This window comes from Salvelinus alpinus, chromosome 6, assembly GCF_045679555.1.
Source record: "Salvelinus alpinus chromosome 6, SLU_Salpinus.1, whole genome shotgun sequence".
In the NCBI taxonomy this organism is placed as follows: domain Eukaryota; kingdom Metazoa; phylum Chordata; class Actinopteri; order Salmoniformes; family Salmonidae; genus Salvelinus; species Salvelinus alpinus.
Genome location: NC_092091.1, coordinates 68,391,437 through 68,414,115, shown reverse-complemented (window position 1 = coordinate 68,414,115; position 22,679 = coordinate 68,391,437). Strand labels below are relative to the sequence as shown.

At 43.9% G+C, this 22,679-nt stretch overlaps 1 protein-coding gene across 1 annotated transcript in view; it reads right to left on the bottom strand.

The window, feature by feature from the left end:
* Positions 1–22,679, bottom strand: part of LOC139579182 (ovochymase-2) — a 37,246-nt gene that overhangs the window by 3,063 nt on the left and 11,504 nt on the right. The window contains exons 6-24 of the mRNA XM_071407568.1: positions 21,138–21,264; positions 20,125–20,307; positions 16,920–17,141; positions 14,992–15,132; positions 13,702–13,944; positions 12,724–12,909; positions 9,965–10,074; positions 9,075–9,175; positions 7,264–7,541; positions 5,884–6,047; positions 5,525–5,708; positions 4,321–4,539; positions 3,499–3,633; positions 2,807–3,028; positions 2,410–2,592; positions 1,797–1,909; positions 1,573–1,667; positions 1,228–1,321; positions 831–1,026 (exon numbers count right to left, since the gene is read on the bottom strand). Coding sequence (XP_071263669.1) covers positions 831–1,026; positions 1,228–1,321; positions 1,573–1,667; positions 1,797–1,909; positions 2,410–2,592; positions 2,807–3,028; positions 3,499–3,633; positions 4,321–4,539; positions 5,525–5,708; positions 5,884–6,047; positions 7,264–7,541; positions 9,075–9,175; positions 9,965–10,074; positions 12,724–12,909; positions 13,702–13,944; positions 14,992–15,132; positions 16,920–17,141; positions 20,125–20,307; positions 21,138–21,264 — 3,196 coding nt within the window. The remainder of the gene's footprint in view (positions 1–830; positions 1,027–1,227; positions 1,322–1,572; positions 1,668–1,796; positions 1,910–2,409; positions 2,593–2,806; positions 3,029–3,498; positions 3,634–4,320; positions 4,540–5,524; positions 5,709–5,883; positions 6,048–7,263; positions 7,542–9,074; positions 9,176–9,964; positions 10,075–12,723; positions 12,910–13,701; positions 13,945–14,991; positions 15,133–16,919; positions 17,142–20,124; positions 20,308–21,137; positions 21,265–22,679) is intronic.

The window sequence follows — 22,679 nt, the reverse complement described above, 5'->3', positions numbered from 1 at the left end:
TATACGTGGTGTCAATACTGTGCTGAGTTAATTCAGACTCTATACGTGGTGTCAATACTGTGCTGAGTTGATTCAGATTCTATACGTGGTGTCAATACTGTGCTGAGTTGATTCAGACTCTATACGTGGTGTCAATACTGTGCTGAGTTGATTCAGACTCTATACGTGGTGTCAATACTGTGCTGAGTTGATTCAGATTCTATACGTGGTGTCAATACTGTGCTGAGTTGATTCAGACTCTATATGTGGTGTCAATACTGTGCTGAGTTGATTCAGACTCTATACGTGGTGTCAATACTGTGCTGAGTTGATTCAGACTCTATACGTGGTGTCAATACTGTGCTGAGTTGACTCAGACTCTATATGTGATGTCAGTGCTGTGGAGTGCCACCTGGCCTCATGAAAACTTTATCAGCCCTGAAAAGAACATGACACACCCAGTCAGCCAACACCAGGCTTTGCGTTAATATTGTAGCCTGCTTATAATCCCTCCTAGGAGAGGAAAGCCCTGCTAATGTCAGTCAAGTGTCAAGTAGAGTGGGAGCTGGGTGAGATGGGTGGAGCTATCACTATCAGTTTGAGGAGAGGTTCTTTGGGGCTGATGTTGTTATAGCATCATAAAATAGTTAAAAGTTTAGTCTCAGCAGAGGTAGGTGTTGCTATGCAATATGTGCTGTGTTTTTAAAGGTGTATTTAAATGGTGTATTTTCAAATGTGTATTTGAAGGGGTGTGTCATGTATCTGAATTGCAAGGGTGTGTGTCTGTGTATGTGCCCCTACGAGTGTGCCTATTGATAAACTACTGTTCCTAAAAACCATAAAAAACATACCTTTCTCGTCGCCCCACCCCGTGACGTAGCATGGTTTCCCAGCAGGCATCAGGGCGCCGAGCGCCGGCAGACACACGGGACTAATCTCCCTGGTCATGTTGACTGCAGAGCTCAAATGCACCAGGGCAATGTCGTTAGTGATGTCCGTCTTGTCCTGCTCGTACACGAAGCCCTTGTGCCTGATGATGCCGTCCACCTGGAGTCAAAGAAATCGAATCAAATTAAACTTAATTAAAAAAAAAAAAAAATCGCTACCTACTTTACAGTAAAACAATAAAAATGAAGGAGATAAAAAACAATCAATGACAATACAGAAAGAGAGACATCATATTACAATTTATACTTAGATAATACATGCTTTAATATCTCAATAAATAAACATTAAGATGCTGTTCACCTTGTAGCAGGCCTCATGGGAAGGGAGGTCCCGGGACGAGTTCATGTGGTGTTTACCCAGACACATGCGCCAATAGGTGGGGTTACTCAGAGGCCTGGATGGGGTCGGGGGGAGAAGGGATTTTTGGTTAAGGTTAGAAAGTTAAAGGGAGTTTCTATTATTACTTGTAACTCACATTTTGGGATTGGATAGAATAATGTGTTAATGTGAGGTTTGTGTGTGTGTGTGTGTGTGTGTGTGTGTGTGTGTGTGTGTGTGTGTGTGTGTGTGTGTGTGTGTGTGTGTGTGTGTGTGTGTGTGTGTGTGTGTGTGTGTGTGTGTGTGTGTGTGTGTGTGTGTTCTTACGCCATGAAGCAGTGAGCGGCCGTCAGGACCCATTCCTTGTGGATCAGGGAGCCTCCACAGCCATGCATGTAGGGGATGGGATTGAACGGACTGGCCTGAAGAGAGAGAGATTCATCAGCATACATGATTACACGCACACACATGCATGTAGGCACTAGTTGCAAATAAGTCCTGCACATACGCGGTAGTGCACACACACACACACACACTAACCCAGGCCTCACCTGCATGGAGACCTGCCAGGGCCAGGAGTGGGGCACAGCCTCTACCCCGTTGACCACTCTTAAGGTGGCACTACTGGGGGGTACAGCAGGGCTCCCACACGTCTCAGGCCAGCCTATAGGAAGAAGAGAGAGACAGGTCAATATACAGTTAATAAAAGGTACTCATGAAAGTCTTTTCAAAGTGTCAGTCAGTGGGAAATGTCACCCTGCTGTTGGAAAGGGAAAGCCACTTTATTACTGAAGTCTGTTTGAGCTGGCAAGGCTCCATGATGTCCCTAGAGACAATGTCTCTGTAGTAAACATAGCAGTTGTCCAGATAAACATCCCATGAGGAGAAGGTAGTAGTTGGCCATTTTTATTTAATTTAATCTTTCTTTTGACAGGGAGTCATGCTGAGACCAAGGTCACTTTTACAGATGAGCCCTGTATACACATCAATACACGAAAAGCAAAACACAATCATAGAAAAACACATTCTCAGTAAAATGGTCCTCAATCTGCATTTGACACAGATCTAAGGTCAGATACTTTTATTCCCCCTAATGGTTCATGTTAGGATTTGTGTCAGGGTAATCTGATCCTCGATCTGTGGTTAACCAGCGGTTGTACTTACTGATAGTGATGTTGTCCCACGGGTTAGCGGGAGGGGGAGGCAGAGTGGGGAACATGTTGGGATCAGTGGTCCAGTAACCACGGAAACCCTTCTCCACATTGGCTTTGTTGCTGAGGAAACGGACCACAGCCGTGTTGCCGACGACAGTAACCTCGGGGGGCGGGGCAAAGCCACAGAAGCGACCTGCACAGGTAACCAAGTACAAATAAGAAAAGTATGTTATTGAAGTAATGTAGATTTATCACATGTACTTAGTTACATTGATCAAAGTAATGCACTCTTGAAAAAAGGACAATTTATAACTTGAATCCACAGCAGTTTGCAGAAATCCAACAAAATATCCTCTATGAATCCTATTTTAATGGCGTCTCTATAGTGTTATCGCTATGGTACCAGCCTTGTGAGATCAACCCTGCTCCACCGTAGATCTCCACGTAGTCCACACACTGTCCCAGCTGGTTCACGGCCTGCACCTCAAAATGGGTGAAGACAATGTGGATGTTCTTAGCTGAGGGGATGGAGATACGCCAGGTACACACAGCCTGGTCTAGGTAGTTGTTAGGCCAATTAGGAGAGGTGAATTCTCCCTGCTCACTGCTGAAGACACCTCCACATGAAGCTGTAGGGGGAAGTGGGAGAGAGGAGGGTGGGGAGAGTCTGTATGTAAAGACTTTGTGTAAATCCATAAGAATGTTAGGCTTAGTGGTGAAACTGAAGGTGCGCCTAAGCAGTGATCTGAAGTCAGATATGTATTCCGCCATGGCCGCCATATGGTGAATGTTCACATTAGGAGGGTTGCTAAAGGTGCTGATCCTAGAACTGTGCTTAGAGGCTTCTTCCACAAGGAACGTCTGTCCATTCACCCAGCTCCACTCACCCTGGCTGGGGTCCACAGCCTTCCAGGAGGCCCTGAAGCCCAGCTCTACTCACCCTGGCTGGGGTCCACAGCCTTCCAGGAGGCCCTGAAGCCCAGCTCTACTCACCCTGGCTGGGGTCCACAGCCTTCCAGGAGGCCCTGAAGCCCAGCTCCACTCACCCTGGCTGGGGTCCACAGCCTTCCAGGAGGCCCTGAAGCCCAGCTCTACTCACCCTGGCTGGGGTCCACAGCCATCCAGGAGGCCCTAAAGCCGGTGTCCACCACCTTGTTGTTGGAGGAGAAATAGAGGCTCAGTCTGTCACCGATACTCACTAGGTCCTGAGGGGGAATGTGACTGCAGTAGGTACCTATAAAGGAGACATAAGGAGGTTATAAGGTGACATACAGATGTTATAAGGTGACATACTGAGGTTATAAAGATCATAATGTCATAAGGAGACATGCAGTGCATCACTTAATTGGTCTCCTCTCCTTCATATGTACTGACAGGATAGATAGAGAGAAGCAAGATCTTTCTTTCTTCTGATATGAGCCAAATCAAGGGTTTCAAAGGCTAATCAAACATTGTTGGCTGAATCTCTTTGTGCAAACATAGTCTCCTGGGCCTTAATCTACAACTGTCATTATGATAACGACAGTAATCTGTCTGCTGTGATTAATGATATTCAACTACCCTATTATCAAGTCCATCAATACGTGTCCTGGCTGACAAAGCACATCAGTTGTTGAAGAGACAAGAGCATTCTCTGTTACAGCTTTCTTGTCACAGGGTTTCATCTTGCCTTCCAGTCAGTTGTACGGCTGCCAGAGCAAACAACTTGACTCTGAAATGTCATTTACTCTTAATCATATTGGAAAGAAATGACATTGACTTGTTTGAGGTGAGACACAATAAAGCACACAGTAATCTCATTTATCAGACACAAGTGACCCCCGCAAATTAATCGTCAGCCACATACATACGCACACACCCCATATCACCTACCCCCCCTCCTCCCACACACACCAAAGACCCTTACATACGGCTGTACTACCTAGGCTGGCTAAGCTGTCGTTGATGGTGACCTTGTCGTTGAGACACAGCTGGGTGTCCTCCAGGGAGAAGTTGTGGAAGTGCAGGTGGACCAGTTTACCGTCGGGCACCTTGATGTGCCACTGGCAGTGGGCACCGTTACTGTAGCTGCCCGGGTGCCCCATGCTGGACAACATGCCACTCTCGCCAGTCAGGTCCTTTGGCCCGCCGCAGCCAGATGCTACAAAGAGAGGAGGAAAGGGGATGGGGAGTAAGTTGAAGGGAGGACAGAAAGAGAGATGAGGAGGGAGAACAAGAAGGGACAAAGAGACAAAGAGGGGGGTCGGAAAGAGAGAGAGGGAAAGAAAGAGAGAGAACGGGGGGGTCAGAAAGAGAGAGAGGGAAAGATAGAGAGGGAAAGAGAGAGAGAAAGAGGGGGGTCAGAAAGAGAGAGAGGGAACGAGAGAGAGGGAAAGAGAGAGAGGGAAAAAGAGAGAGAGAAAGAGGGGGGTCAGAAAGAGAGAGAGGGAAAGAGAGAGAGGGAAAGAGAGAGAGGGAAAGAGAGAGAGAAAGAGAGAGAGGGAAAGAGGGAGAGGAAAAGAGAGAGAGGGAAAGAGAGAGAAAGAGAGAGAGGGAAAGAGAGAGAGGGAAAGAGAGAGAGGGAAAGAGAGAGAGGGAACGAGGGAGAGGGAAAGAGAGAGAGAACGAGGGAGAGGGAAAGAGAGAGAGAGAAAGAGAGAGAGGGAAAGAGAGAGAGAGAAAGAGAGAGAGGGAAAGAGAGAGAGAGAAAGAGAGAGAGGGAAAGAGAGAGAGGGAAAGAGAGAGAGGGAAAGAGGGAGAGGGAAAGAGAGAGAGGGAAAGAGAGAGAGAGAAAGAGAGAGAGGGAAAGAGAGAGAGAAAGGAGCAGAAAGAAATATGTCACGCCACTCCAAATCAACCAAAAAGCCTGATATTAGAAACCGATTTAGACCAGTTGGAACCAGTTCTCGAGTGGCGGAGCGGTCTACGGCACTGCATCTCAGTGCTAGAGGTGTCACTACAGAGCCTGGTTCGATTTCAGGCTGTATCACAACCGGACGTGATTGGGAGTCCCATACGGCGGCGCACAATTGACCAATCGTCGTCCGGGTTAGGGTTCGGCTGGGGTAGGATGTCATTGTAAATAAGAATTTGTTCTTAACTGACTTGCCTAGTTAAATAAAGGTTAAATAAAATAAATAACCTACTGTGCTGGTTGTACATGTCCCTGCGGATGACATTCTCCATCCAGGGGATGTAGGCCGAGGCACGGGTGAACACAGAGGGTTTCTTGTCCATGATGCAGCCGTTGGGACCAAAGCTGGTGATGCCGTGCACCTCCCAGGGAGCGTTGGGAGAGTCCTGGCACACCAGGGGACCGCCCGAATCCCCCTGTGTCACATGACGAGGGTCAACAGCATTTCATATTGATGACATCATCAACACAACCATGACATCATTAATCAAATAGTTTTTTTTATATCATGTAATCACTGCATAAGTCAATGGATAATTTTTTGCATTACACAGTATAATACTATGCGGGTATCTTTTCCCACTTGAGTACCTGACAGACAGACTTGAGCTCGTCAGGCAAGGTGTAGCCCATGCAGATCATGGAGGTCTTGACCTGGAACCACCAGTAGTCCATCTTCTTACAGGTGTTGAAGGGCACCACCGGCAGGGCCACCTGGTTCAGGGTCTCAGCCACTTTGGCATTCATGGAATCACCTGCTTAAAAAAGATAGAACCGGTTAATTTATTGTTTGGTCCTCAGCTACTTTGGTATTCATGGAATCGCCTGATTAAAAAAGATAGAACCGGTTAATTTATTGTTTGGTCCTCAGCTACTTTGGTATTCATGGAATCGCCTGATTAAAAAAGATAGAACCGGTTAATTTATTGTTTGGTCCTCAGCTACTTTGGTATTCATGGAATCGCCTGATTAAAAAAGATAGAACCGGTTAATTTATTGTTTGGTCCTCAGCTACTTTGGTATTCATGGAATCGCCTGATTAAAAATAAATGAGTTGCTCCAGTTAGTTTATTGTTATCAACTGATAGTGATTGACATTTATCCCTTTTAGAAGCTTTTTCATAGAAAACTGAGGCTGTGTTTACACAGGCAGCCCAATTGCGATCATTTTTTCACTAGTTGGTATCAGATCAGCGCTGAAAAAGATCTGCTTTGGAAAGATCTGATGTGATTGGTCAAAAGACCAATTAGTGAACCAAAAAAAGAACAGAATTGGGCTGCCTGTGTGAACGCAGCCAAAGAAGTGTACAGCGAGATCAAGGTTGAAATTCAGTGGATGTATTTTCAATTGTTAACCAACAGAGGGGGGAAAGCACCGGAGGAACTGGAACCAGGTTTGGCAGTATGGAAATAAGAAAACGGATTGTTGTATTTTGTTGTAGCTTGTACGTGCTTGTATATATTTGTGGAAGGGAAGAGTCATATGTTTTTTTCTGATAGGAAAATTAGGTCACAATCCTAATATCTTGCTCTGACTGTATCCCACTTATCTGCACAATGCATATTGTAGCACCCTTAACCCAACCCCTAGCAACCTCGTCAAGAGATTTAGATCACTTTGCATAAGGTGTTGGGTTGATAGGCGCTGGTCTGGGCTACCCCTCCAATTGGCTCCAATATCATGGTGTCCTCCAATAGGATTCACAATAAATGGCAGACATCACAAAACATCTCAAGCCCTCACCAGTCTTCATCTCCACAGCCGATGGCATAACATTGATTGTATCTGCACTACACACCGTCTGCGTCCCAAATGGCACCCTATTCCCTATGCAGTGTGCTACTTTTGACCAGGGCCCGTAGGGCTCTATATAGGGAATAGGGTGGAATTTGGGACGCAAACAATTCCTCAAATGAGACAAAAGAGGTCACAGCAAATCGTGGACGTCCCAAAGCCCCACAACCCCTCACCAGTCTCATCTCCCCAGCCGGTGGCGTAACACTTCTTGCCCCCCTCCAGGACCTCCTCCAGGGAGGGCAGGCAGGAGTAGGAGATCTGATCGCTGGGGGTCACTTCCCCACCCAGCCTGACGAGGGCGATGTCGAACTCCACCGTGGGCAACGTGGGGTACTTGAAGCCCTGGTGGCGGTAGATGCCCGTCACGCCGAAGCAGCGCTCCATGTGTTCTGTGAACGTCAGGTTGTGTTTTCCCAGGCACATTTTCCAGCGCTGGAGCTCGTCAGCGTACCTGGAGAGAGAGAGACACATATCAGATATATCCTAATGTTTTGTACACTCATTGTATAAACACACACACTGATGCAGACATCCTCCTCAACACAACCACCTATAACTACATCATAGAAATTGAATGATTTGACTTGGGAATATACCCTTTAAAGGATCTATTTCTATGTACAAAACCAACCACCAAAAAAACCTACAGCGTACAGAGTTTGCTGGCAGTAGCAGCATACCATCAATTCCTATCTATCAGCATGGTTCTCTGTGACAGGGCAGAATTAACTCTGTGGGTCATTATACACAGTTGGAGACATTCATTGTACTAACAAGACCCAGCACCAGCCCTGTAACAAGCCTTAGATAAGGACCTAGGTAATGGTTGTGACAGACAGAGGCATAGGCGTCCTAAAGAACTGCCTGTCTGCATTAAGATAATAGGCTCCAGACACAGGCAGGGACATTTTCTCAACTTTCATGGTCTAAAAATACTTTTCTGTTTTGTTTACTTAACAAGACACAGAACAATATTACGTAATGTCAGCTCAGTGGTATAAAGTACTTAAGTAAAAATACTTTCAAGTCCCAAGTACTACTTAAGTAATTTTTTTGGGTAGCTGTACCTTTACTATAGATATTTTTGACAACTTTCATTTTACTCCACTACATTCCTAAAGAAAATAATGTACTTTTTAAAAATCCATACATTTTCCCAGACACCCAAAAGTACTTGTTACATTCCGAATGCTTAGCAGCAGGGTAGGAACATTTTCTAATTCAAGCACATCAAGAAAACATCCCTGGTCATCCCTACTGCCTCTTATCTGGCAGACTCACTAAACACAAATGCTCCATTTGTAAATTATATCTGAGTGCCCCTGGCACACTACAACAAGAACATCGTTCTGTCTGGTTTGCTTAATATTAGGAATGTAAAATTATTTATACTTTTACTTTTTCTTTTGATACTTAAATATATTTTAGCAATTACATTTACTTTTGATACTTAAGTACATTTAAAACCAAATACTTTTAGACTTTTACTCAAGTAATATTTTACTGGGTGTCTTTCACTTTTACTTGAGTAATTTTCCATTAAGTTATCTATACTTTTACTTAAGTATGACAATTGGGTACTTTTCACACCACTGTGTCAGCTCAATCAAATGTAAAAGGTACATTTTAAAATCTCAAAAGGAAAAAATGTATGCCAAAATCGTCTTGTTTTGTGCACACCATAGGGACTTGCTGGCCTACATGTACGGTGATATGTACCTGTGACACAGTTGAGGGGAGTGCACATTTATAGGAATAGAATTACCGCCCAACATGGAATGGACCGTTGACTTGAATGAGAATGTCTGTTCTAGTAATTCTGTCTCTGTGTCTACGTCCCAAATGGCACCCTTTCCCCTATATATTTCACTACTTTTGACCAGGGCCTATGCGTCTCAAATAGCACCCTATTCCCTATAGGTCCTGGTCAAATGTAGTGCCCTAAATAGTGTGCCATTTAGGACTCAACCTGTAGTTCATTCACCGTATGAAGCAATGGGCAGCTGTCATGACCCAGTTCTTATGGATGAGAGTTCCTCCGCAGGTGTGGAAGAACTTGGGCGTCTCCTGACTGCTAGGCCAAACCTGGGAAAATAAAACATCAGCTTTTAAAGTGATATATCACCCAAATTATTCAATGACATGTTGGTTTCCTTAGCCTGTAAGCAGTCTATGGACAAGGTAAGACAGCAATCCATGCTATGGGCCGTGTCCCTAGACTGCTCACAGGGCAAGGAAACCAATATGTAATTTTGTAATTTGTTTGAACTATTCCTTCAATTGTGAGCCAGTCGTGCCTATTTGTCTTCTAAAGGCCAAACCTGTGAGACAGTACGCAAACACACAACCACACATACGCACAAACAAGCATCGCGTACGACGATGCCTCTGATATAATCAAAGTTGTTTTAAATAATGAGGAGGTTGAGCTGAAGGGACTCATCTCATTAAGTTTTATTAGCAGTGTGTGTGTGTGTGTGTGTGTGTGTGTGTGTGTGTGTGTGTGTGTGTGTGTGTGTGTGTGTGTGTGTGCAATCTCAGGGTGTGTGTGTGTAATCCGATCCATGTAATGATGATGTCAATTAACAAACATGTCCCAACTGAAAGAAGTCTCAGCTGTAGCTGCATCATGATAACAGAGAATCTCATTCAAAACCTATTGGTGATATTGCCCTTGAGAGATGAGATGTTGAGTAAATGAATTAACTTGTTGTTGTAAAATAGTTGACACATTCGTGATGTTCCCTGATGCATAATGGGTATAGGCCTAAGACATGTTGGCAACCAGGCAGCCATTTTGGATTTGATTCTAGAATAACAGTGTTTGATGGATCTAAATGACCCTAAATAGAGTTTAGACAGACAGTGTCTCACCTGCATGGACACCTGCCAGGGCCAGGAGTGTGGGTTGGCTGGCTCTCCATTGACGATGCGGGTGTGGATGGTGGGGGGAATGGCGGGTTTGCCACATGTGGTTGGCCATTCTAGAGTAAAGGACAGAACAGTTGTTATCTTATCTGACATCAGCGATAAGACTATAGGGTTATTGTTTTGATAGCAGAAAGAATTTTTCCCACAGTCATCCCCTCCCCTCCCCTCGTCTCGTCTCCTCTCCTATTCCTCTCCTCTCGGCTGTGCCCGACCAGAAACCCCCCCCCCCCCGAGGCAGCACGATGCACAGTCCATCTGTAAAACTCGATTTCAGCAATTGGCTTGGCAGGGGCCCGGCCACCTGGGGCCCAACAAAGGATAAAGAATGGGGCAAAGGGTAAGAGACAACCAGAGGGCAACTGCTGCACTAAGGGCACTTCATACTACACTGTCTGCATCCTAAAATGGCACCCTATTCCCTATACAGATAATGGTATACTAATTTTGACTGGAACCCTATTGGGCTCTGGTCAAAAGCAATGCACTATAGAGAATAGGGTGCCATTTGGAACGTACCACAGTGTTTACAGCTCCACCAAATAATCTAGTTTTACTACACATCTGGGCATCTGGGCATTGAACCAAATGGATCAGCAGAAAAAAAGACAGGATTCTACTGTACTCTACAGACTGGCCACCTGAAGGGCTTTTGGGGGGCGTCACATGGTCTTAGGGTCGTTGTCCTGTTGGAGAGTGAACGTTCGCCCCAGTCTGAGGTCCTGAGCGCTCTCGCGCAGGTTTTCACCAAGGATCTCACTGTACTTTGATCCATTCATCTTTCCCTCAATCCTGACTAGTCTCCCAGTCCCTTCCGCTAAAAAACATCCCCACAGCATGATGCTGCCACCACCATGCTTCACCGTAGGGATAGTGCCAGATTTCCTCCAGGCGTGATGCTTGGCATTCAGGCCAAAGAGTTCAATCTTGGTTTCATCAGACCAGATAATCTTGTTTCTCATGGTCTGAGAGTCTTTAGGTGACTTTTGGCAAACTCCAAGCGGGCTGTCATGTGCCTTTTACTGAGGAGTGGCTTCCGTCTGGCAACTCCACCATGAAGGCCTGATTGGTGGAGTGCTGCAGAGATGGTTGTCCTTCTGGAAGGTTCTCTCATTTCTACAGAGGAACTCTGTAGCTCTGTCAGAGTGACCATCGGCTTCTCGGTCACCTCCCTGACCAAGGCCCTTCTCCCCCGATTGCTCAGTTTTGCCGGGCGGCCAGTTCTAGGAAGAGTCTTGGTGGTTCCAAACTTCATCCATTTAAGAATGATGAGGCCACTGTGTTCTTAGGGACCTTCAAAGCTGCAGAAATGTTTTGGTACCCTTCCCCAGAGCTGAGCCTCGACACAATCCTGTCTCGGCGCTCTACAGACAATTCCTTCCACCTCATGGCTTAGTTTTTGCTCTGACATGCACTGTCAACTGTGGGACCTTATAGACAGGTGTGTGCCTTTCCAAATCATGTCCAATCAATTGATTTTACCACAGGTGAACTCCAAATCAAGTTGTAGAAACATCTCAAGGATGATCAATGGAAACATGATGCACCTGAGCTCAATTTCTTGCCTCATAGCAAAGGGTTTATTTCTATATTTTATACATTTGCAAAAATTCTCAAAACCTGTTTTCACTGTTATTATGGGGTATTGTGTGTAGATTGCTGAACAGGTTCGGTAAGGGTTAGGTACCTACCTACGGTGATGTTGTCCCAGGGGTTGGGCTGTATAGGGGGCTCAGTGGGAACAAGCTGGGTAAGGGTTAGGTACCTACCTACGGTGATGTTGTCCCAGGGGTTGGGCTGTACAGGGGGCTCAGTGGGAACAGGCTGGGAAAGGGTTAGGTACCTACCTACGGTGATGTTGTCCCAGGGGTTGGGCTGTATAGGGGGCTCAGTGGGAACAGGCTGGGAAAGGGTTAGGTACCTACCTACGGTGATGTTGTCCCAGGGGTTGGGCTGTATAGGGGGCTCAGTGGGAACAGGCTGGGAAAGGGTTAGGTACCTACCTACGGTGATGTTGTCCCAGGGGTTGGGCTGTACAGGGGGCTCAGTGGGAACAGGCTGGGAAAGGGTTAGGTACCTACCTACGGTGATGTTGTCCCAGGGGTTGGGCTGTATAGGGGGCTCAGTGGGAACAAGCTGGGTAAGGGTTAGGTACCTACCTACGGTGATGTTGTCCCAGGGGTTGGGCTGTACAGGGGGCTCAGTGGGAACAAGCTGGGTAAGGGTTAGGTACCTACCTACGGTGATGTTGTCCCAGGGGTTGGGCTGTATAGGGGGCTCAGTGGGAAGAGGCTGGGTAAGGGTTAGGTACCTACCTACGGTGATGTTGTCCCAGGGGTTGGGCTGTACAGGGGGCTCAGTGGGAAGAGGCTGGGTAAGGGTTAGGTACCTACCTACGGTGATGTTGTCCCAGGGGTTGGGCTGTATAGGGGGCTCAGTGGGAACAGGCTGGGAAAGGGTTAGGTACCTACCTACGGTGATGTTGTCCCAGGGGTTGGGCTGTATAGGGGGCTCAGTGGGAAGAGGCTGGGTAAGGGTTAGGTACCTACCTACGGTGATGTTGTCCCAGGGGTTGGGCTGTACAGGGGGCTCAGTGGGAACAGGCTGGGTAAGGGTTAGGTACCTACCTACGGTGATGTTGTCCCAGGGGTTGGGCTGTACAGGGGGCTCAGTGGGAACAGGCTGGGTAAGGGTTAGGTACCTACCTACGGTGATGTTGTCCCAGGGGTTGGGCTGTACAGGGGGCTCAGTGGGAACAGGCTGAGTGATGTCTGTAGTCCAGTAGGCTCTGAAACCTTTAGCCTCCACGAAGAAGTCAGTATGGAAACGCATCACCAACTTGTTGCCCTTAGTTGTGATGGTGGCTGGGAGTCGGTCACCACACCATGGACCTGGTAAGTAAAAACAACACCAGATACTACTACTACTACTACTAATAGTATTACTACTACTGCTACTACTACTAATAGTACTACTACTACGGCTACTGCTACTACTACTACTACTAATAGTACTACTACTACTGCTACTTCTACTACTAATAGTACTACTACTACAGCTACTTCTACTACTGCTACTACTACTACTACTACTGCTACTACTACTACTGCTGCTACTAGTGCTGCTACTACTACTACTACTACTACTAGTAGTAGTGCTGCTACTACTACTGCTGCTGCTGCTACTACTACTACTGCTACTACTACTACTACAGATGTAGGATCTTAATTTGATCACCCTATTCCAGGAAAACTTTATTTAAGCCGTATTTGGAGGTTTAAAAAGGCTTCTGAAGTTTGTTATTTCCCCTTTGAAATTTCAGACTTCCATATGGAAAATGTATCATCCCCTACAAAATATACATTAATTATAATCCACATAATAATTCACATTTCCTGTTGCTGCAGGATTATTTTCCTGCTATAGCAATCTGGCTCAAATTAAGATTCTACATCTGTACTACTACTGCTTCTACTACTACTGCTACTACTACTACTGCTACTAGTGCTGCTACCACTACTACTACTACTAGTGCTACTAGTGCTACTACTCTGTAACTTATCATTTTATTTATAAATAACCATTCATAAATTTGGGTAACAATGTGCTGATGGTACACTAGCTGCAGCACTATTCAATCAACATTCAATCAAATGTTTAAAATCACCATATTTTGTACTCACCGTGTTTTGTACTCTCAGCTCCGTCATTATCGATGTCGTATGCCACCATGTTATCCAAGCATTTGGAAGTGAAAATGTCCTTGGCTTCCACGTGGAAGTGGGTGAACGTCAGGGTTATGGTCTTCCCTTTGGGCACCTCCACACTCCACATGCACTCGCTGGCCGCCTTGTAGTTCATAGGCCAGTTCTGAGACTTAATAACCCCTTTAATCTCATGGGAGGCCCCTCCGCATCCCTGGATCGCTGTGGAATGAAGGTGGGGGTTAGTGTGTGTACATACTGTATGCATGTGTGTGTGTGTGTGTGTGTGTGCGTGTGCGTGTGTATGTGCGTGTGTATGTCCATTCATGGGTCAGTGCGTGTGTGTGTAAGTGCATGCATGCGTCCTTGTGTGTGTGTGTGTGTGTGTCTGAATGATGATAGTGGGCAGACGGGATATAAACAGATTAAAGTAGATGAGCTGCAGCTTCCTCAACATCAGCCAGAGAGCAGAGTAGAATTTACTCAGTAGTAAGCACAGTGTGTCACAGTGATAAACAGCCAGTGCAAGCCTATGCAATACACCCTAATGTAGCTGGTCGATCAGCCCTGGTATCTGGCTCTCCCTGTTTATTTAAAGATGGAGTGTATGTGTGTTTACTCAGATGGAGCGGGTCCGTGGAGTTTGTAACAGAAATAAACGTTTAATACATCCACTTTACGTCCATATTGATATCTCTTTAAATGTGGGTGTTGACGTCCAAAACCTTGGGTGTTGACTTCCATGAACTGAAATGTCCTGAACGACTCAAAAAACTGTAGTATAATGCCAAACAACTGTAGTATAATGCCAAACAACGCCACAGTAAAACAGCAGTTGAAAATATTAAAGCTACCACATCAGAACAAATGACTTTACAAAAACAAATCCTCCTTCTGACCTCCTCACCCCTTTCACAACCGAAATGTCAAGCCCTCCGATTGATAAATTATAATCATGATCAAAGCATTCTCCCTCGTTTGACCAGTGTACCCTGACCTGTGCTTTCTCTGTACTTACCACTCATACTTCTCGTTCTATGACGTTGCTCCTGTCATAAATATGTCCCGGGGATCTAAAGTTCACTTTATGGCTGGTCATTATTAGAGAGTAGTGGAGCTGCCTCAGCGATATAAGGTGCCTCAGGTGTGTATGTGTGTGTGTGTGTGTGTGTTTGTATGTGTGCGTACAGATTCACATGTGTGCACGTTGACACGTGCATGTGTGTGTGTGTGTGTGTGTGTGTAAGCGGAGAAAGCTGGGATTATTACCGGCAATGTCCTCAGGATACACGGCCTCCCACTTGGCGGAGAAGCCTCGGTCAGAGAGACGTGAGTCGGACAGGAAGCTCAGGGACATCTTGTTATTGGCACTGACCACCACAGGGGGAAGGACGTAGCCACAGTGTGTGCCTGGGATGGAGAAGGAATGGAAATTAGGAGTATTGGATTGGTGGAGAGAGAGAGAGAGAGAGAGTGAGACAGAGACAGAGACAGAGACAGAGACAGAGACAGAGACAGAGACAGACCTATTACTAATATAGAAACATAAGAGTAGTAACCAGAATTTCAAATACACAAATGTTAATTTCCATGCATACCAATGTTGGTCTAGCAAAGATGTGTAATCATTAGACGTTCAATAGACATTACAGAGAACAGACAGATTTCTGATGAGGCACGGTCCTCTCATCGATAAAGAACATGTCAGTCATAATGTAAATATAACCTTGTAAAATAAGACACATCAATCAAATGGTTTCACGTCACAAAAAGGTCTAAGGGTACAACATCTCAGAAAACATACCCCTCCGCTTTCAACGTTTACTACCGTCTACGCTACCTCAGTAACTATAGATTTTTTAAATGAAGGAGATCAGAGTTCTGAAATGACACAGCACCAACTGAAGAGCCTACAATGGAGGAGTCTGTATTTCTATTGCCCTTTGTCTGTGTGGCTGCCTAGTGTTTTGCTCCTGTACTTGTTAGGTTTAATGTGTGCTGTCAGGGGCCAACCATGCCCTCCTGCGGAGCCCTGCTCCCCTTGGCAGGGGGTCGCGCCTGTCCTGACAGTTAGAGCTCCGACAGAGACCTCTGGTGAGGAAGGAACTGACCGTTGCTCACACACACACACACACACACACACACACACACACACACACACACACACACACACACACACACACACACACACACACACACACACACACACACACACACACACACACACACACACACACACACACACACACACACACACACACACACACACACACACACACACACACACACACACACACACACACACACACACACATACACACACGCCGCAGGTGTTATTGTCTCCACTCTGCTCCAGAGTGTTGTGCTAGAGATAAAACTATCAGACTCCAGCTCTCTGATGTGAATAACAAGGAGGTCACATTTACAGTTCCCTAGCCTCACTCCTTCTCTGGGGAGAGATCCTAATCAACAGCTTTACAGCCCTGAGGACAGGAGACAGGCACTGGCACACTCAGCATACTGGCCTAGCTTGGTGCTTGGCGCTCTGTCCAGGAGTCAAAGTCCCCCGCCCCCTTTTCATTTCAAGCAACGGGGCACATTCTGCTCAGCATATGCTTATCTGCTGTCTCTTGCTACTTGATTTGTTTGTTGTGTGTGTGTGTGTGTGTGTGTGTGTGTGTGTGTGTGTGTGTGTGTGTGTGTGTGTGTGTGTGTGTGTGTGTGTGTGTGTGTGTGTGTGTGTGTGTGTGTGTGTGTGTGTGTGTGTGTGTGTGTGTCCCTCAGTCGACAAACAGCTTGTCTGGGAAATACGAGGGGGAGCGGGTCAAAGGTTATTGCCTGGCCCCCACTGTCGCCATTTGGGGGTTTGGCATAGTGTGGATGGGCAGGCACATCTTATTAACAAGAAACTAGGGGCTGGTAGCCATTGTGTGGTTTGGCTACAGATACTGTAGGTGGGTATTGTGGGTGGCTTGTCTTATCAATGGACTAATGGCTGTCAGAGATTACACTGGATGCCGTTTTGGGGCTTTCATAGAGACCGACGAGCAATTTGGACGGTCCATCTGAGTTTACCAAACAACAACAACCAACAACTAAAAGTGTCTGTCCTCTATGACACCATTTGGGGCCATTTTGGATCTCCATAATAACACATTAACAGGGGATCCAGGTTGGGTGGACAGGCTGTAACTTACCAAGCGCCTGGAGGCTGTCAGAAACTACAAGCTTGTCTTCGCCACACTGGCCCGCCTCTCCCGTGACGGACATGTCTGTGACGTGCAGTTTGACCAGGAAGCCTTCCGGAGCTGTGATGTTCCAGGAGCAGTGAAGATTCCCGGGATACGCATCTGGGAATCCCATAGAATGGATCTCCCCTTTACGGCCCAACAGCGTTCCGACACCACCGCAGCCTGAGTCTGTAGCAGAGAACACGAAGCTTGGGTTAGTGATGAATGGACAAAGCTTAGGGCTATGGGAGACTCCCTCGAGCACGCACACACACAAAAACGACACACCCACCCTATTGTTTTAGCTGCATTCATTCTTATTTAAAGGACAACTCCACCTAAAAAGGAAATGTCGGTATTTGTTTAATTAGTCCATTGTTGACATAGTCCCACAATGTTTAGCTTGTCAGCAATCAAGTTTTCACGATATGTGACTTTCAAAACACAGAAATCATCCCCGTATGATGCATTTTGCATCATATGATGCTGCGTTTCGCTTCATATGATGGGATGATTTCTGTACTTTGAACATTACATATCTTGAAAACTTGATAGCTGACAAGCAAAACATTTTGGCACTATGTCAACAATAGACTAATGAAACAAATACCAAAATATAGTTTGGGGGTGGAATTGTCCTTTAAGCTGCCTGTCAGCCTCTTATCGTTGTGTCTATGTCAGGAGAAAGGCAGCCATAACCATTATGCCAGCATATCACACGGGTGATTATTCACCAACAAACAGTGCTCATCAATCAGCTGGTTTATACTGATCTTCACAACATAGCCAACGATTTACATCCGTTAAACTGCGTCCCAAATGGCACCCTATTCACTATATACAGTGGTGCACTACTTTTGATATGGCTCTGGTCAAAAGTAGTGCACTATTAGAGGGAATAGGGTGTCATTTGGAATGTACAGTTAGAGTATGGAAGTTGCTAGAGGCAAAGTTATGCCTGCTATGTATGCCTGCTGTGTGCAATGTGGACATAGTTTAGCAAATTATCTTGCTGATGAAATCAATCATTCTATATCATTTAAACGAATGAAAAACTAGAAAAAGAGGCAAGTTTTGACAAAAATGTTCTGGTGAGGAAGGTTTAACAACATCGATACTGTTGCTGCTGCAAGCCACTGAATTCCAATCAATTATACCACGGAGAGAGCTCACATATTTCAACTGGAGTCAAGAGGAGGAGGAAGGAGGGCTACCTGCAGAAAGTCAATACAGCTGTAACTGTGGCATACCAAGTACTAGATCTATATGAAAATCACAATTAGAAATACAGGCTAATTCCTAGAAGGGGCATATAACCTCTGACCGTGGCAATCTGACTGGTCCACTCTGATATATTGTCTATGGGTACACTCATAGATATAGAAGTGATATACTGTCTATGGGTACACTCATAGATATAGAAGTGATATATTGTCTATGGGTACACTCATAGATATAGAACTGATATATTGTCTATGGGTACACTCATAGATATAGAACTGATATATTATCTATGGGTACACTCATAGATATAGAAGTGATATACTGTCTATGGGTACACTCATAGATATAGAACTGATACATTGTCTATGGGTACACTCATAGATATAGAAGTGATATATTGTCTATGGGTACACTCATAGATACAGAACTGATACATTGTCTATGGGTACACTCATAGATATAGAACTTATATATTGTCTATGGGTACACTCATAGATATAGAACTGATATATTGTCTATGGGTACACTCATAGATATAGAACTGATATATTGCCTATGGGTACACTCATAGATATAGAACTGATATATTGTCTATGGGTACACTCATAGATATAGAAGTGATATATTGTCTATGGGTACACTCATAGATATAGAACTGATATATTGTCTATGGGTTCACTCATAGATATAGAAGTGATATATTGTCTATGGGTACACTCATAGATATAGAAGTGATATATTGTCTATGGGTACACTCATAGATATAGAACTGATATATTGTCTATGGGTACACTCATAGATATAGAACTGATATATTGTCTATGGGTACACTCATAGATATAGAAGTGATATATTGTCTATGGGTACACTCATAGATATAGAAGTGATATATTGTCTATGGGTACACTCATAGATATAGAACTGATATATTGTCTATGGGTACACTCATAGATATAGAACTGATATATTGTCTATGGGTACACTCATAGATATAGAAGTGATATATTGTCTATGGGTACACTCATAGATATAGAAGTGATATATTGTCTATGGGTACACTCATAGATATAGAACTGATATATTGTCTATGGGTACACTCATAGATATAGAAGTGATATATTGTCTATGGGTACACTCATAGATATAGAACTGATATATTGTCTATGGGTTCACTCATAGATATAGAACTGATATATTGTCTATGGGTACACTCATAGATATAGAACTGATATATTGTCTATGGGTACACTCATAGATATAGAACTGATATATTGTCTATGGGTACACTCATAGATATAGAACTTATATATTATCTATGGGTACACTCATAGATATAGAACTGATATATTGTCTATGGGTACACTCATAGATATAGAACTGATATATTGTCTATGGGTACACTCATAGATATAGAACTGATATATTGTCTATGGGTACACTCATAGATATAGAACTGATATATTGTCTATGGGTACACTCATAGATATAGAACGTATATATTATCTATGGGTACACTCATCGATATAGAACTGATATATTGTCTATGGGTACACTCATAGATATAGAACTGATATATTGTCTATGGGTACACTCATAGATATAGAACTGATATATTGTCTATGGGTTCACTCATAGATATAGAACTGATATATTGTCTATGGGTACACTCATAGATATAGAACTGATATATTGTCTATGGGTACACTCATAGATATAGAAGTGATATATTGTCTATGGGTTCACTCATAGATATAGAAGTGATATATTGTCTATGGGTTCACTCATAGATATAGAACTGATATATTGTCTATGGGTACACTCATAGATATAGAACTGATATATTGTCTATGGGTACACTCATAGATATAGAACGTATATATTATCTATGGGTACACTCATCGATATAGAATTCTATGTTATTCTATGTTTTTCCCCGTAGTGTACTCACCGGTTATAGCTGGTGTTGTGGGCATCATGGTGGTAGGTTTGACCGTGGTCGGGATGAGGCCGGTCTTGGTGAACGTGGCACTGAAACCCTTGGAGGTGAGAGTGGCATCGGTTTTGAAACGCACCACCATCGTGTTGCCACTGGAATCCACGCGGCCTGGATTCTTACTACCACAGAATCGACCTGTGAGAAAACAACATGTCACTGTTCAGAAACCCCTAAAGAGTTCGATTAGGCCACTAATCAAACTGCACAGTTAGTTATAATAACCCAAACTCCAATTTGTGCTACACTGAAACCTGGACAGGCCTTATGCACCACGTGAAATGACAAACAGTGACACCAATTATTATTTGATTAATTCACACAAGTATTGTACAGGTCTCCGCATACATAGTAAGCTCAATAATAACTAGAAATACAGCTATTTTGCATAATTTCTGTTTGTAGAGATTACATTTACATGCCAGTCTAATTTGGGAACCTCTCTCTATTTTTCCAATCTCCTACCCCAAACTTTGAATGGACATCATATCTTATTCATGCAGCCTGAAGTGAATTTGAGTGTTGCTGTATGCATAGTTGATTTCACTCCTCACAGCCTGTTTCAACTGCCAAGTGCTCCTGTTGCATGTCGTTAAGATACAATACCTCCTAAAACGAGTTCATTAGTAAAGTTGCTCAAATTGTGAGACTTAAGAATATATTGATTGTGGGTTTGGAGGACTGAAGATGTTACACTTGTTGTCACAGTCTCTCTGTTCTCATAATTGAAAATCCATGAACAAAGTAGCCTATTTTAGAAAATGAATATTTCAGTGTACACATATTATGAGGGTAGGGTATAATTAGGGTATTTTGACATATATTATGAGACTAGTAAATAAGTACATTTGAGTGTTGGCCTACACATATTGTGCAACAGGTGTGTAGGCCTAAGTATATCTGTACTATAAGTATCTATACTAGTCCAACTGCTGTATACCAGAGCATAACACAGAGTGATGTCTTACCCAACATGGCGGAGCCGGTTTTATGACCATCGTAGATATCTACGTAGTCTCTACAGGCCTCAGGGACCAGGTCGAAGGAGGAGAACGTCAGTCTGATCTTCTCTCCCTCTGGTACACTGATCCTCCACTGTGGACCACATGCACATACTATTTCATTTCACCACACACTTCATACACAAACATATCCATTTAGTTTTTACCACAAACATCCATTTCATACACAAACATATCCATTTAGTTTTTACCACAAACATCCATTTCATACACAAACATATCCATTTAGTTTTTACCACAAACATCCATTTCAAACACAAACATATCCATTTAGTTTTTACCACAAACATCCATTTCAAACACAAACATATCCATTTAGTTTTTACCACAAACATCCATTTCAAACACAAACATATCCATTTAGTTTTTACCACAAACATCCATTTCAAACACAAACATATCCATTTAGTTTTTACCACAAACATCCATTTCAAACACAAACATATCCATTTAGTTTTTACCACAAACATCCATTTCAAACACAAACATATCCATTTAGTTTTTACCACAAACATCCATTTCAAACACAAACATATCCATTTAGTTTTTACCACAAACATCCATTTCAAACACAAACATATCCATTTAGTTTTTACCACAAACATCCATTTCAAACACAAACATACCATTTAGTTTTTACCACAAACATCCATTTCAAACACAAACATATCCATTTAGTTTTTACCACAAACATCCATTTCAAACACAAACATATCCATTTAGTTTGACCACAAACATCCATTTCATACACGAAGATATCCATTTTGTTTGACCACGAGCATTCATTTCATACAAAAACACATCCATTTAATTTTAATACAAACATCAATTTTATTTCCATTACGTCAAACATTCAATCAATTACAATGATTAAATCAATGATCAAAGATCAACGATTCAATCAATGTCGGGATAAATCTATTGGTAGAGTTGATATAACCATATGTGTAACAGTTTAACTTTAGTCTGTCCCCTCGCCCAGACCCGGGCGCGAACCAGGGACCCTCTGCACACATCAACAGCAGTCACCCACGAAGCATCGTTACCCATCGCTCCACAAAAGCTGCGGCTCTTGCAGAGCAAGGGGAACCACTACTTCAAGGTTTCAGAGCAAGTGACGTCACCGACTGAAAGGCTGCTAGCGCGCACCACCGCTACCTAGCTAGCCATTTCACATCGATTACATATGCACCAACATGAGTCTGACATTCCTTCTAGTAGATTCTGGTGGGGGCGGGGTTTTGGCACACAATCGAACGTATTCATAATCCAAGGCAGGGGCTTTCTAAGTAAGGCACAACCTTACGAAAAACATTACTGATAGAAGTTACATCTCTAGAATAGACACAGTCACTCCTCAGCAGGAAACGGGCAAGGGTGTCCTTTCTCTACATTTCATTTCTATCTACATTGCTTTAAGCATAATTTATCCTCAATGTTCCCATCCATCTCGTTCTCTCTCTTTCTGCCTGGAGGGTGCCCAGGTTG